The sequence below is a fragment of the Carassius gibelio genome, chromosome A20 (genome assembly GCF_023724105.1).
Source record: "Carassius gibelio isolate Cgi1373 ecotype wild population from Czech Republic chromosome A20, carGib1.2-hapl.c, whole genome shotgun sequence".
In the NCBI taxonomy this organism is placed as follows: Eukaryota; Metazoa; Chordata; class Actinopteri; order Cypriniformes; family Cyprinidae; genus Carassius; species Carassius gibelio.
In genome coordinates this window covers 22973220-22989304 of record NC_068390.1, presented here as the reverse complement: position 1 = coordinate 22989304, position 16085 = coordinate 22973220, and the positions used below count along the sequence as shown (strand labels likewise).

Genomic DNA, 16085 nt, shown 5'->3' with positions numbered 1-16085 from the left:
TATTATTGTTATGGTTGTTATTAATCGTGAATAAATCTAAAGCTTTTGAGACTATTATTTTGTGTTACTGAATTTGTCATGAAGATGTGACCATTTCTTCCTTTTATGCAGGCTTACTAAATATTCTCTAATAAAAAAAAGGGGGGGGGGGTGCCCTTTTTCAGTTTCAGCACATGCCCCTCAAAAGGTCTGTGCACTGCCCTGGTGCTAAATGTATAAACTGCAACTTTATACCATGCACAAACTGGATCTGCTGTTAAAATAGGAGACCTGGGGTTAGTTGTCACACTGTTGCCCCAAAAGACATTTATATGACATTTGCCTTAGACTTTGTGACTATGTGCATGGATTCAGTAGCTATCTTGGAAAAGGATTCAGAGATGCCATTGCTGGATTTGTCATCTCATATGAGTGATTATATATATATATTATTATTATTAATTTTTTTTTTATTTTTTTTTTTTGGTGGAAGAAAAATATTCTAATATAAATATTCTAATGTATTCTAAATATAAACCAATTATCATTTTGTTTTAAATAGCTATATTAAGTGAGATTTTATTCTGCGATTTGTACATCAGACAGCCATAAAAGACAACAACAACAAAAACAACAGTAACTGAAATCCACGCAATTCATTCTTGATCGCTGTTGACGTTTTATTTCTCTTAGTGAAGGAGTGACCAATCAGGTACCTGTCCCTTCAGCGGAGCGTTTTTATTGGCTACCAAAAACACACGGATGGCCGTGCACGTGAGCAATCTTACGTAAGGCCACAACAAGCCAATCACAGCTCTTAAATCCTACAGGAAGTTGTGTAGTTGCGTCGCTATTTTCACTGGTTCTCGTGTTTTATCTAAACACAAGAAAGAAATTTAACTGACTCATATTATTTGTCATTTGCAGCGTTTCATTTTCATTCCAGCAAAATGAAACACAGCTCCAACGTTCCCGCGTTTCTCACCAAGCTTTGGACCCTCGTCGAGGATTCGGACACAAATGAATTTATTTGCTGGAGCCAGGTAAATGAGAGAAATAATTTAACGTTTGATGTTAGCATTCTAGCTTAGCATAAGTTACAGTGAGACAGTTATTTGTGACCCAGGTAACGTTACTATATTTACAAATGTATATTATGATGGGTGGGTTTTAGATCATAGATGCCGTGCATTGCAATGATTAAGTATTAAAGATTTGCTATAACATATTTTGCTATAACAAGTCTCAGTTAGCTTAACGCAGCACACCTAGCAAGAGCTTTTAAATAATATAATAAATAAAAATAAATCAGATAGAACAGGAAAAGAATAGAGCAAGCTAGTGTTAGAAGTTTATATATATATATATATATATATATATATATATATATATATATATATATATATATGTGTATGTATGTGTGTGTGTGTGTGTGTGTGTGTGTGTGTGTGTGTGTGTATATATATATATATATATATATATATATATATATATATAAGAAAATAGAATACAAAAAGATTAGAAAGGTAGTTATTTTTTAAGAGTAGAATTAGAATACTGAGTGCTAAAGTTAGAGGTTCAAATAAAGATGGAAGAGATGTGTTTTAAGCCGATTCTTGAAGATGGCTATTAGGACTCGGCTGTTCAGCTTGAGTTGGGGAGGTTATTCCACCAGAAGGGAACGTTTAATTTAAAAGTCCGTAAAAGTTATTTCGTGCTTCTTTGGGATGGCACAATCAAGTGACGTTCACTTGCAGAACGCAAGCTTCTAGAGGGCACATAAGTCTGCAGTAATGAATTTAGGTAAATGTGTGCAGAGCCTGTGGTAGTTTTGTAGGCAAACATCAATTCCTTGAATTTTAAGCGAGCAGCTATTGGTAGCCAGTGCAAATTGATAAAGAGAGGTGTGACATGTATTTTTTAGGCTCATTAAAAATTAATCTTGCTGCTATGTTCTGGGTTAATTTGTAAAGTTTTGATAGAACTGGCTGGAAGACCTGCCAAGAGAGCATTGCAATAGTCCAGCCTGGACAAAACAAGAGCTTGAACAAGGAGTTGTGCAGCATGTTCTGAAAGAAAGGGCCTTATTTATTAGTTATATTGTTATTTATTTAGCTTTTTAGATGATTTGGATATGCAAATAAATGAATGAACTATATAACTATTGTTATATAAGAATGTATCTGTATATACACACAAACACACACACACACAATAAAAATAACAGTATGAAGACACATACAAGCTTGTGTGTATATATACAGATACATACTTATATAACAATCATAAATAAACAAGGACAAAACAGTCATTGCACTATAGTTGATTCATTTATTTGCATGTGCAAATCATCTAAAAAACTAAATAAATAACATTATGACTAATAAATAAGGCCCTTTCTTTCAGAATATGCTGCACAACTGCTTGTTCAAGCTCTTGTTCTGTCCAGGCTGGTCTATTGCAATGTACTGTTATTTTTATTTCACTTTCTCAGTGAAATACAAAAGTAGCTTTTTTTGAACAATGTAAATGCTGTTCTATTCAATCGAGAATTTATATTGACCATGCCTATACATTAAAAAAATATATAAAAATAAACGAGAGCGAGAGAGTCTATGTGCTATATTGTGAGTCAAGCAAATGTCCTTGTGTGTTCTACATAATAAGGAACAGCATACAGAATGACAAGTCTGTTTTCTTTAGCTAAAAGGGCACTTAATTTATTTTTATAGGAAGGAAATAGTTTCCTTGTACTGGATGAACAAAGGTTTGCAAAAGAGATTCTCCCCAAATTTTTCAAGCACAACAACATGGCCAGTTTCGTCCGACAGCTCAACATGTGTAAGTGTGTTCTTTAAACCTCCCCCGAAATTCTCCTCCTTCCTCTTTGTTCAGCTGTAATTTGAGATCAGTGTTTGTTTCTTTGTTCACAAACAGATGGTTTTCGCAAGGTGATGCACATTGAAACGGGCATAGTGAAGCAAGAGCGAGATGGACCAGTTGAATTCCAGCATCCATACTTCAAACATGGGCAAGATGACTTGCTAGAGAATATCAAAAGAAAGGTAAGACATATCTGTTAAAAATGAATACATTAGACAGTGGAGACCTGAAAATAAGATGCAAATTTAAAAAAATGTAAAGAACAAATAGTTTAGAATTGTAACTTTTGTAAGTAATTCTTATTCTTGATTGTATATAATTATAGGTCTCCAATGCACGTCCTGAAGAGAACAAAATAAGACAAGAAGATCTTTCTAAAATTCTGACAAATGTACAGAATGTCCACGAGCAGCAAGAAAACATGGATGCTAGACTTGCTACGCTGAAAAGGTAATGTAAAGCCTTTCATAATCAACATCAGTAGTGGCCAATGGGTTGAACGTCCAAATTGCAATTTTTCAAAATGTAAATCATGCAAGGATTCTGTGGGACATTGATGCCAAACCGAACTGACTGTTGGCAGGTAATTTACATATCCGTAGCATTATGGCAAAGTGTAATGAAATGAAATGATTTTTTTGTATGTCTGACTGAAACATGGTTGAACGCTACTTCACCATCAGCAATGTTGTGTGTCCCTGGTTATAATAATTTTTTTGAAGTGATGGGTTGGTGGGTAGAGGTGGGGGTATTATGTTTTATATTAAGGATATTATTCTGTGTACTGAATTACAGTTAGTTTATAACTTAGATATGGAAAAGTTTTAGATGTTTCTCTTTCACCACAAATGTCTTTTATAATTATTGCAGTTTATTGGCCACCTTCAGCAAAAATAATTAATTTTATGATAAATTATATAAGCTTCTTAAATTATAGTATTTTACTAAAGAAGTTATTCTATTTGGAGACTTAAATGTAAAATGGTTAGATAAAACGGGAAGGAAGAAATTGAATAATATAACTATAACTTTGATCTGAAACCGCATGTAAAAGGACCTAGATCGTCTGAAACACAAATTGACTTAATTTTTACAAATAAACTTGAATATGTACTTAATACTTTTAATATGATTACAGGATTGTCAGACCATAATTTAACTTTGGTAGTAAGAAAACTGAAAAAGAGGAGGTTTAGTCATCAGACTAAACAAATATACAATTATATAGAAAAATATACAATTTTAGAATACCAAAAAGTGATGTAAATAATTTAAAAGGGCATTAGAAGATGGGAAGAACAATTTTTCAAAATTTTGTTGAAAGGGATACAAATGTTCTAATTGATGTTATTCAAACTACTGTAAATAGTTTCAGACTTAAGTTGAAAGTAGACCAAGGAAGAAAAATATCTTCCCATTGTTAAATGAAAATATTTGGTCACTTAATGAAACGGAGATAAAGAATTGAAACATTTTTAAATCTATGATGAAATATGAAAAGATACATTTTAATATGCTTAACATGCTATGATAGCAAATACTTTTAATAATTATTTTGTAGATGTAATAAGTGTTTTTACTAAGACTATTTGTCCAGATATTTCATCTATTGCATTGATGGATAGTGTCTTGTTTATTTAAAAAAAGTAGCTTACTCTTAAACAAGTGTCAAATAGAGAAGTTGATAGAATAATTAGTTAACTTAAAAATTCAGCTAAAGATAAATATGGATTGGATTCTTTTTTTCTTTTTTTTTACTCAAAATAATTATTTACTGGACCCCTAACTCAGATTATTAATTATTATCAATAACACAAGGAAGTTTTCCTCTGCATTGAAATTTGGAGTAATTACCCCATTCATAACTCTGGAAGATATACAGAAATTAGTAATTATAGACCAATAAATATTCTCTCTGTAATGTCAAAAGTCACAGAAAAATGGGTAGTGGAGCTAAAAATCACATATCTTAATAATTGCATTTTCCCCTTCACCTTATGCAATTCAATTTTACAAAAAAAAAAAAATTCTACAGAAACTGCAAATTTGTTTATGTTGGAAAATATATTCAGTATTTGATGGATAAAAGAGGTATAGTTGGTGCTGTATTCCTGTATTTTAAGAAAGCTTTTGAAACTGTAAATCATGAGATTTTACTTTGTTATTTAGTTTACATTTTTCAACTGAGTAATAAATCTTATTTAGAAAATAGAAAACAATTCAAACAGGTTATAAATGCAACATCAGATTACTTGGATTATAATATTGGAGTCCCACAAGGTTCTATGTTCAGCCCATTATTGTTTAGGATGTATGTAAATGATTTACTAAATGTATGTCCTCCAGATGTCTTTTGTCAAATTTATGCAGATGATATTGTGTTGTATGTACATGCAAAAAGTCAACAACAGGCTGCACAAAAATTTACTGAAACTATGAATCATTTGATTAAATTTGTTGATTTGGTACTTATTTGTATGATCTTAAATAGTTTTGCTCCACCTGTTTTCATGGAATACATGGGTCAGATAACAGGACGCTGTACACCTGCAGGTATTAGAGATGATCGTAACGACCGTTAAGAAAAACTACCTTTGGTAAATTATCTTTTGCTTTTAGAGAAAAACATGAGTGGAATAGACTCCCATTAGAGTTGAAAGGATTAAAACAGTAAACGAAAATATGGTTATTGACCCATCAAAATTGTGATCATTTAAAGTGAATTATAGAAATGTCCATTATATGGCAAAAATTCCTGGTATGTTTTCCTCAAAAACCTTAATTTCTTTGCAACTGAAGACAGTAAGACATGAACATCATGGATGGCAATTATCAAGTAAATTATTCTGGAAGTGAACGAATCCATTTAATCTTGTCCATGTGCATTTTCCCAGAAGTTAAGGGAACAGACAGACTAGTCACTAATTGTGATTAATAATGCCCTGTTCAGCAAGTACCAGTATGGTTAAACCACTCCGAATATCATAGTAACAGGAACAAGGACCTACACTCTGACATCATGGTGTGTTCTTTAGAAAATATATAACTCATTCTCTTTACTGTTGTCTTTTCTTCAGAGAGAATGAAGCTCTTTGGACAGAGATTTCAGACCTCAGACAGAAACATGCACAGCAGCAGCAGGTCATAAAGGAGGTACGTTCTACTTGCATGTAGCAGCTTTGCAGACATTCCTATTGTATATCAACATAAAATGTGCACAACCTAATGAACGGGTTTGAATTCTAATGCCACTTTTTGTATTGTCCCTTCCAGCTGGTGCAGTTCATCTTCACATTGGTTCAGAACAATCGCATGTTAAATTTAAAACGCAAAAGGTAAGACTAAAAAGTATGTGTACGCATCTAATAAAAGAACCGGCATTTAGAGGTTTGGGGTTGTTTTTTTGTTTCGTTTTTTTATAGAGACAGAAATTACTGGTTTTTTTATTCATTTGTGCTGTTTTTTTTAGGTCTACTTATGTAATTATTTTTCATTTTTTTCTTACATCAAGAAACTGCATAATTTAGAAGTAATAGGCTATTTTCTGTCCTGTTTTGACCCCCCTCATGGGAATGTTCTGTTTGAATAGCCATGGTGGATTTTAGAATCGGAAGCAAATGCCCACTGATATGATTGGCTAACAGTTGTGTATGTTACATCCTTCCTAGATGGACGCTGCTGAGATTTAGGTTAAAAATGCATAAATGATCCGGAAAAATCAAACGATCTGTGATAACAGAAAAAGCAATAGTGACCACATAATAAAAAAGTTACTCACACTTGTGTTGTGCGAACTTGTTGTCACATCCAATGGGCTCTTTGCGCGTTGCCGGCACGTTGGATTTCCAATCAATCAGAGTGCCTAAAAATATTTCACATAGAGCAGCTGTTACTACACAGAGCCATGGTTAACAAAGAAGATGCGCAAATCCACGTTCATTTTCAGCGTTTATTTGCGCATCTTCTCAGTTAACAACGGCTCTGTGTAGTAACAGCTGCTCTATGTGAAATCACGCACCTGATGGAATTTACCGCTGATTAGAGAACCGGCTTTACTGACGAGATGCGCATTAACGATCGGTGGAGCCCTAGTATTTTAAATAAATATAACCTTTGTAAGCAAAAAAAAGGTTTTTCAAAAACATTTTTAAAATATTAAAATTACATATTAATATACTTTTTACTATTATTAACATGCACCTTACTTGCTTTCTGATTACAGACCGCTTACTCTGAGCAGTAATGGAAAGAAGTCAAAATTCATCCACCAGATCTTCGAGGAACCTGTGGACCACAGCAAAGTAGGTTTAGAACCATCCAGAGGTGATTAGGTTCCGTGCACTTCATCTCTCCTTCCCAGGAAGAAACATTTTGTCAGTTGTTTTTTTAATTGTAATGTTGCTATTCATTATCTTGCATTTTTCTCTCTTGATGAGATTTGAGGCAGGGTTCACTTTGTGTGAAATTGTCCTGCCACTGGATATGAACCTTAAATTGTGCGAATCACCGTCTGTTAAATTCACGTTGGTGGGGGACTGATTTATTTATATAAACATGATATTCCTCAATATTGAACCTTGAAGATCTGTTCATCAGAGACTCATCTTTTGCTGTCTCTGTTAGTCCCCAGTGAATGGACTCAATGGATCGAAAAACAGCTCTGACATTTCTGAAGATGTCGTCATTTGTGACATCACAGATGATGATGCGGACTTTATAGATGGCGTATCTGTACCGGCTGACCAAGTGTAAGCATTTAGGGGTTGATTCAAAGCATCGCACCTCTTTTGCATGAGGTTTTGTGGCAGAAAATTAGAAATCAGGTCTGTTTTTTTTTTTTTCTTACAGAGATGCTGAAATTGTGGAAGTGGCTTATGAAAGCAGTCCGAATAAAAGAAACGACAGCACAATTGGAAGTGTAACAAATTCAACCACTCAACAAGAAGCAGTACCCAAAAGCACGTCAAGCATCCTGCAATTGAACAAACCGTCAGGTCTAAGTTCAGAGGATCCAGTGAAGCTGATGGACTCTATTCTCAGCGAAAATGGAGCCCTTTCACAAAACATAAACCTTCTCGGCAAGTAAGTAGGCCAGTGTTGCCCATATATAATATAAAATTTGATATCTCTTGCGATGAGATCTTCACTCGTCAAGAGAAATGAAACAAAAACAAAAAACGCTTCTTGCTGTACGTTTTGATCAAGTATTATTCTAACTCTGAGAACCTATTTATGGAAGCCAAATTCTGCCGCATAAGAAAACAAATCGTGTTTTGGTAATCAATAATCCACAATTTTTTATCATAATTAATCTCACAATTAAATTATCTCATAAATTCAGCTTTTTATATTATAATTTCATCTCTTTATTTCTCATAATTTTTATCTTATAATTATGACTTTTTCTCACCCCCCCCCCCCCCCCCATCATACTTAGTATGTCATATTTATGACTGTGTCTATCAAGGTTTTTTTTTTTTCTCATGTGGTGTAAGTGGGCTTCACTTGAATTTGAATGGCTTCAACAAAGTTCAAGCTTTACATCTCTCTTTTTATTTCTTTATTTTTATTGGTGAGGCGCTTCTGCTTTAAGCATATTCAGTGAATATTTTCATTGTGAATTGAATCACTACAGAGTTGAGTTGATGGACTATCTGGACAGTATTGACTGCAGTCTGGAAGACTTCCAGGCCATGTTGTATGGAAAACAGTTCAGCATTGATCCAGATATCATAGAGGTATGTTTGGAGATTCCATAAGCCCTTGTATCCACATTCCTTTTATTTCCTTTTGTTGAATATCTCTAAAATAATTTCCAATGATGCATTGATCAGCTGCTATAATTCACCTTGGTGACCAGTTTCATTTTATTCTGCATTGTCATATTTTTTATAATTTTTTTTCTTTTGCTGTTGGCAGGAAGCTGTCTCAGAAACAAAGGGTAAAGCCAACAAAGGGAAGTCTGAGCCTGGCAACACAGGTAAGTGTTGTATGTTCCTCTGTAAAATATCTGTCATGCCCTCGCTGTGCTGTGTTTGCTAGCGTCTCGGTTCCTTCTTTCAGATAAGCAGCTGATCCAGTACACAACCTGCCCTCTGCTGGCCTTCCTGGATGGATGCTCCCCTCTGGCCCCATCAGATCCTCCAGCTGAAAACCTGACCCAATCTATCCTGCCCCATAGCCCTGAAGAACCCGCGGACCTGTTGGACAAGGCCCTGGAGATGGAGACCCAGATTCCTCGCAGCTCTCTGATCCGTCTGGAGCCCCTTACAGAGGCAGAGGCGAGCGAGACCACGCTATTCTACCTGTGTGAACTGAACTCTGACCTGCCCAGCGCCGACACGCCACAGCTAGATATCTGAAAGCGAATTAGCCTGGAAAACAGGGACTGGACCTTTTCATTATTTGTAAATATTCATCAAAATGATGATATTTATTAGCCAGAATTTTTTTTTGGTACCATCTGTCCCTCAGTTTGACATTCCTTCCTTTCACTGATACTTCTAGTTACTGTTCACTAGTTAGTGTTCCTTCCAGTATTTCCATCAGGAGATCAGGCTGCAGTTATGTTGCTGATTTATATTGCAGCTGTTTTGTGAAGCACGCGTTGTCCTGTTTTATTGTTGAGCAGTTCAGAAAATGTTAGTTATCCGTTGTGTATGGTATAGAAGTGCCTGCCTGATGTTCTAATGTCACTGTAAATCGATGTGAAGACCTTGGCTCATGGTTAGTTCCATAATGTTGGACAATACACAGTGATTATTGTTACTGTGCGATATTCATCATTATAAAAAGCTTTGCAGTCGCATTAAAGGTTGATTCTGGTGTTTATTATATATATAACATTATATATATATATATATATATATATATATATATATATATATATATTAGTGTTCCTGTAGCTCAAGTGTTAAAGCATTGCGTTAGTTAGAGAGCAAGCAAGCGCAAGGTTGGGGGTTTGATTCCCTGGGAACACATGACAGGTAAAAATTGATAGCCTAAATGCACTTTGGATAAAAGTCTACTAAATGCATAAATGTAAAAAAAAAAATATATATATATATAAAATCTCACGTAATTGTTTCAACTGTGAAAAGATGTATAAACCAGCTTCTGTTGTGAACAATATAAGGAGCATTTTGCAAAAATAGACATTTACGATATATATATAAAACACTTATTTGAGTAGTGACATAATCTAATCAGAAATGTATATAAAAACTTCCATTTGTGCTATTTAAATGATTCTTATAAGTGCTGATTATTACACCTAAGCTTTAACGTTATTGTGATGTACCAAACAGGACGGTTCCAAGTTTAACATAACATTATTTGTAAGATTAATTTCCATTAAAAAAAAATAAAAAATAGATTGAAGTAATAGATTACCTGAACCGTAATCAAATTAAATCATGAAACCTGTCAATACCGAGTTATATTTAGAAACTCCAATGAGAAAATAATCTGGGATTTAAACCTTTAATAAGAGGACATGTTAGGTGAGTACAATGCACTTGTCAAAAAGCAAAAAATAACACTGACATAAAACAAAAAAACGTATGTGAGAACTGCAGTCAAGAAAACCACCAACCTGCTTAATACAATAAAGGGTCAAGGAAAACACAAGTAATCTATTCAGGGGTTTTTTTCAGCCAAGGATAATATATTCAGTGCAAAACATTGTTTAGCACACACATTGGCTACAAGAATGAAATGAATAGTGGTCAAACAACTAACATGTGCAAGTTGCAAAATGGTTAGCGCCGTTACAGTCATGTTCATGATGCAAATCATCAAAAAGCGAAATGCATGACAAAATCTGCAATTTTAAGTTGCCTGTAAATTTTTGACATGCTAATTCAACACTGTATATGCACATTCAATAGGAAACTATGGATGTCATGATTTCTGGGAAAACATAACCTGCATTTTCACTATTGTTTTCACAAATAACTTGAGATACATTGTATTTTTTTTTTTTAGACCATACAGAGATTATTATGCGATTTTGATGAACACATTCTTGAAGGAAATATTAACATCACATCACAGGAAACCCAAGCGATGTTTTTCATTTATTTCAGCTCTTTTATGAATTAATAAACTCCTACATAAAAGCATGCAAGGTTCAAAAAACAACAACAACACATGTAGGGTCAGCTGAACGAACAAAACACTCAAGTATTTACATTTAGACACTACTATCCCTATACATGTGGATTTTCACATAATTAATGGCGGATTCACATTGCAAGCTTTTATTTCGATCCATCCTCTCAGTCGAAATCACGGTTAGTGAGGACCAGCGGAGCCACCAGGGTCCACACGTACAGAGAGATGCAGATCCAACTGGAGGTGATTTTCACCCACACAGAGGGCCACTTGCTGGTCATAGTCTCATAATTGGCATCAGGGCTATAAAATTTAAATAAAAGACACACACAGTAGATATTGAAAACTGCTGGTTAATAAAGTCAATATTTTAATTGAATTCATTTTAATTCTATATACACAATTCCACAAATGAAATCAAACATTTTAATATACTGTGGAACAATTTGATGAATGCCTTTTTGAAAATATGCCCTTTATCTGCTTCCAAAATAGGCCTAGTCAGACAAAGACATGATTACCAATACACTGGGCACTTAAACTTGGACACATACCTGTACCAGTTTGTCAGTGTCATCATGATGTACAGAGAAGCCAAGAAGAGCATGAAGTGGAAGAAAGAATAGCTATAGGTGACTCCGTCTTTCTCATTGTCAAAGGCACGGCTGGTGCCATCACCCACTTCAAAGTTCTCTGGAGCGGGACCATCCTCGATCAGAGCAGACTCGTCGCTGCTGAGGGTCAGTTTGTTCACTTGGGCATTGCTGGAGTTGCGGATGCTGAGGAATTAAAAAGACAAATTTGACTGCTGTATAGAACAATAGATGCAAAAATAAATCATATCTTTTAACAAATTATCAACTTGCTTACCTGGAGTACAGCACACACATCAGGAACAAAATCAAGCCCACAATGCCCTGGGCATCCCACCACTGAACAACACGGTCCTGACCAGCAGGGGTGGTGCTGTTGAGGCCAATAATGCCAAGCAAGCTAGGGTTGCATTTGCGGTCTTTTGAGAAAAGAAAATCATTATTTTAAACGGATTTTATGAGCAACAGAAAATTAATTTAAACAAACCTCTCTCAATCCTTACCAGGCTCATTGGTCATGGAAGACCAGGTCAGATACATGGTGTACAGAGTAACAATGGAGGACTGCAAGAGACCAGACCTGGGCTGGGACTCCTGGAGGAGGAAAGTAAAGACATCATTTAATTCTAGACGCTCACCTGATAAGACGCGTATCCAAACCTTGAGCAGTTTTAATAAGGAGACCATCACGGTTCCAATACTAGTCATACAAACAGACGTTTTGTATTCATTACCTGGATTTTAGGCAAGACGGACATGACAGATGCACCAACGCACAGCAGCATGTTGATGCTGATGAAGACTTTGTTCTCAGTGCAGCCATCGGAGTGAGTGTAATACACATAGAACAAGATCAGAGAGATCAGTGACAGAGCGTAGTTCATGGCTGTGGCAGACAGAAGAGCTACGGATAGTAGAAAAAAAAATACGTTAGAACAATACAATCAAGCTTCTCTATGACCGCATAAAACGGGGACAATACCTTTATAAATCAAGTTCTCTTAATGCATACCTGCGTACCAGCAACGAGAGTTTCCCTCCTCCATTTTTTCCACCCAGGATTCGTTCCAAGAGTGAGCAAAGTCGATCAAGAGCACCAACTGGATGAGGATGAAGCAGAACGCTCCAGCCATGCCAATGTAAAACCAGACTGGAAGAGACCCAACAGAAGATCATCATGAGATCCTCACAAATAAATATGAGGAACAACTCAAGTCTGCCTAATCTCACGCTCTCATTTCTTAAGATGACCAAACACTGTGCAGACTGTATAAATCCCACTGCAGATTGTATAATATACATATAATTTAAAAATACATGACACATATTTAGCAGTTACTTTTTAATTTGGTCACTACTGATAGAGCTAAATGGTAATTTAAAGTCACCTTTTACCCTTACATTGTAAATCATGTAATTGCATGCATATTTCATATTTGAGGCAATAAAACAAAACTTCACCAGTAGTAAAAGGGCCTTCAGGAATGAAGAAAGCTCCAACTGTAATAGCAGTGGCGGCCGCAAACTTGAAGAACCAAAACCTGGAGAAGATAAGAATATTTCAAAGATTAGTGAGGCTCAATGAGACGTTTCTGAAATTATTTGCACGTTAAACCTGTGTCTCGCTCATAAGAATTCAAATCTTTAAACTGTTGAGTTAGAGGTCATGACTTTAACCATTAGTTCACATCAATGCTTACATACCCGTTATGCACAGCGGCTCTTGGGTCCTGGCTGCTCTTGACCTTTACCATGATGAGAGAGAAGAGCAGGAAGAACATGGCCATCCCAAAGCACACACGATACACGGCCTTATAGCCCACCAGCACATCGCAATTCACATGACCTTTGACTCCCGGGATGGACGACCCCGTTCCTCCTTCACAAAAGCCTGGAATCTGCAGTGACGTAAAACAACAACAACAACACAATCAGAATGCTTCAGCTGCAACCCTGTTAACCAAATACAAAACTTTCATTCCCAAGAAACAGTGCTGGGTCACCTTCTTCAGATGCCCCTCCATGCCTGGCATGAGCATGATGCAGGCGATGCCCACACCCAGCAGCATGAAGAAGGCATAGATCAGCCGAGTGACTGTGGAGTTGTTTCCACTCGGGCAGCATCTGCACAGCAGGCAGGGAGCACTGCCACAAAGGCAAGGAATCTGCAGATAAGATAAAAAAAGAAAAAGAAAAGAAAAAAGCACATTAAAGGTGATTTAAGCCATTTTACGATTCAAATAATCGTTTTATCTCAGTTTACATATTTCTGTGACATCTGTCTGGTACTAGAACCCTAAATATATATAGCAATGGATGAGTCGTAATTAGGGCATGCATTGTGCATGACATGGTGACTAAAAATCCTCAAATCAATATAATTTTTTTTCATAAACATTTGGCCATTGATAAATGACACTATTTTTATTAACAAAAAGAAGCTTAATACTGCAAATTCATTTAAGCATTACAAAATGAAGGATGGGTAAATAATGCTTTTTAACCGTGCTTTTAAAAAATGCAATGCAAATAAAAATCTCAATATCCAGTAAGATGCCAAATCGATCATCTCTAGACATAAAAAGTGTCATTCTTCAAAATGAGCAGGGCTGGTTGACGCATAAACACTGTGACTTCAAAGTGACTCATAACAGTGCTTAAAAATAGAAGCCTCATCCCTCATTTGTTCCCAGGGTAAAACATCAGGCAAAGCTTGTGCCTAAATGTGTCTGGCTTTACAGAACAAAAACAGAGCGTTTAGATAATGATTAAGACATTAAATACTTCCAAAATAAACATCTGGAGAAACATCTTCTAAAAAGTGTTCACACTACTAAAGTTTAGAGTCCTTGAGAACATTAAGATTTATTTATTTCTTAAAGAATTATTCAATGCTCAACAAGAATGCATCTATTTGGTCAAAAATACAATAAAACAGTAATATTGTTGAATATTATTACAATTTGAAATATCTTTTTCTATTTATTCTTGTGATTGCATAGCTGAATTTTCAGCAGCCATTCCTCCAGTCTTCAATGTCTCATGATTCTCAGTCAGAAATAATTGTAATATGCTAATTTGGTGCCCAAGAAACGTTTTAACAACGTGCTGCTTTTTGGAACTGTAACGTTTTCAGGATTCTTTTAGGAATATAAAGTTCAAAAGATCAGATTTATTATTTTATTTTACAATATGTCACAACACAGCATAGTACTTGTACATGAATAAAAGTACATTTTAAGTGTTACTTAACAGACAATAGTGTTACTCTGTTGAGTGTGTTTGTCATGAGCTGAAATCTTATCGCAACATCCAAACTAACATGTGCTCTTCTTTGAAAACCTCATGTTATGGTGGAATGTCATCTGTATGCGTGTCCCATTTAATACACCCCAAAATCATATCGCAGACAAAACATTGTTTATCTTTGATTATTTGGCTGCAATTGCGAGAAACGTAGTAATATGTGTTGCTTGGCGATGCAAATTACGCAAAACATAACAATACACGATTGTCTATACAAAAACATATTCAATATTTGTGCTTCATCACAACAGGGGAAACACCCAACATTACACTGTATATTTTACGCTTGTAAAACAAAAACAACTGATTTGAATCAAACCAAAACATAGTGAAATTAATGAATATGCTGTTATGTTTCATTCTTGGTGATAATTCAACAGATGCAATGGGTTTTTATTAATTTAGACCATCGCGAAGGGCCCCGACACCATTTTCTCTTTCGCTTCTTTCACGATGCGGATGTCATCAGCTACACATGATAAATTCGCTGAAAACCAAATAGTTGTTTACCATCGATAATACTGATATATAATCAGTATATTTATATGTAAACTTACCCAACTGGCCATGGAACAAAGCCCGAGTACGGCCCCCATGTTCAGCGGTGATGCGCGATGTTTCTCAGGACGGGTTTGAAAATGGAGGCTGTGTGTTTACAATGTAGCTCCGCCGTCTGGTGAAGACGGAAACCACAGGTTACTTTCACATTCAACTTTTCAAAATAAAACATCATTCTTTCACTCAGACGAATCATAAAAAAGGTGCTGGGAAAAAAAAAAAAAAAAAAATATATATATATATATATATATATATATATATATATATATATATATATATATATATATATATATATATATATATATAAAAAATGGAATACAAACCCACAGGTAATTAATTATAAAATAAGTCATAAGTCATTATAAAAAATAAATACAAAAATAATAATAAAAACTGAGAAAAATGGGAAATACATGATGAAAAATGGAAGACAATTGTTATTGTTTGACATAAATTTTAGGCTAGTCCTTTTTATAATTTGTCATAAATTACACAAAGTTACCCTATATATATAGGCTACAAAAACAAGGTGTTCAAAAAGTGTGCAGCATTGTACACTGTGGAAGAAAAGGCAGAGCATTTAAGTTAACATTTTTGTGGAATAATATGTCTGCATAAATAATGCATGAAAAATTACTCAGTAATGAAACA

At 35.1% G+C, this 16085-nt stretch overlaps 2 protein-coding genes across 2 annotated transcripts; one reads left to right on the top strand and one right to left on the bottom strand.

Annotated features, from left to right (window-relative positions):
- The first annotated feature begins 802 nt into the window (after nucleotides 1-802).
- LOC127938559 (heat shock factor protein 2) lies at nucleotides 803-9675 on the top strand. The gene is made up of 12 exons (XM_052535256.1): nucleotides 803-1022; nucleotides 2712-2820; nucleotides 2917-3044; nucleotides 3188-3312; nucleotides 5940-6015; nucleotides 6136-6197; nucleotides 7085-7163; nucleotides 7486-7610; nucleotides 7711-7944; nucleotides 8498-8600; nucleotides 8782-8842; nucleotides 8926-9675. The coding sequence occupies exons 1-12, from the start codon at nucleotides 930-932 to the stop codon at nucleotides 9222-9224; spliced, it is 1494 nt and encodes a 497-aa protein (XP_052391216.1). The 5' UTR covers nucleotides 803-929; the 3' UTR covers nucleotides 9225-9675.
- Nucleotides 9676-10330: 655 nt separating this feature from the next.
- LOC127938560 (serine incorporator 1) lies at nucleotides 10331-15582 on the bottom strand. Its single transcript, XM_052535257.1, has 10 exons — nucleotides 15434-15582; nucleotides 13574-13735; nucleotides 13275-13468; nucleotides 13032-13111; nucleotides 12583-12720; nucleotides 12305-12474; nucleotides 12074-12164; nucleotides 11848-11989; nucleotides 11532-11756; nucleotides 10331-11280 (listed from the first exon to the last, which is right to left on the bottom strand). Exons 1-10 carry the CDS (start codon nucleotides 15470-15472, stop codon nucleotides 11142-11144), a joined length of 1380 nt encoding a protein of 459 aa, XP_052391217.1. The 5' UTR covers nucleotides 15473-15582; the 3' UTR covers nucleotides 10331-11141.
- Nucleotides 15583-16085: the final 503 nt, after the last annotated feature.

Bases quoted from the DNA above. Each gene is read 5' to 3' on its own strand.
- LOC127938559 (XM_052535256.1), top strand. From the start codon at position 930: ATGAAACACAGCTCCAACGTTCCCGCGTTTCTCACCAAGCTTTGGACC. The intron at 6,198-7,084 runs GTAAGACTAAAA...TTCTGATTACAG, and splicing joins TTAAATTTAAAACGCAAAAG to ACCGCTTACTCTGAGCAGTA. The intron at 7,164-7,485 runs GTAGGTTTAGAA...TGTCTCTGTTAG, and splicing joins AACCTGTGGACCACAGCAAA to TCCCCAGTGAATGGACTCAA.
- LOC127938560 (XM_052535257.1), bottom strand. From the start codon at position 15,472: ATGGGGGCCGTACTCGGGCTTTGTTCCATGGCCAGTTGG. The intron at 13,469-13,573 runs GTGACCCAGCAC...ACGTCACTGCAG, and splicing joins TGGAGGGGCATCTGAAGAAG to ATTCCAGGCTTTTGTGAAGG. The intron at 11,990-12,073 runs GTAAGGATTGAG...TTTTCTCAAAAG, and splicing joins TTCCATGACCAATGAGCCTG to ACCGCAAATGCAACCCTAGC.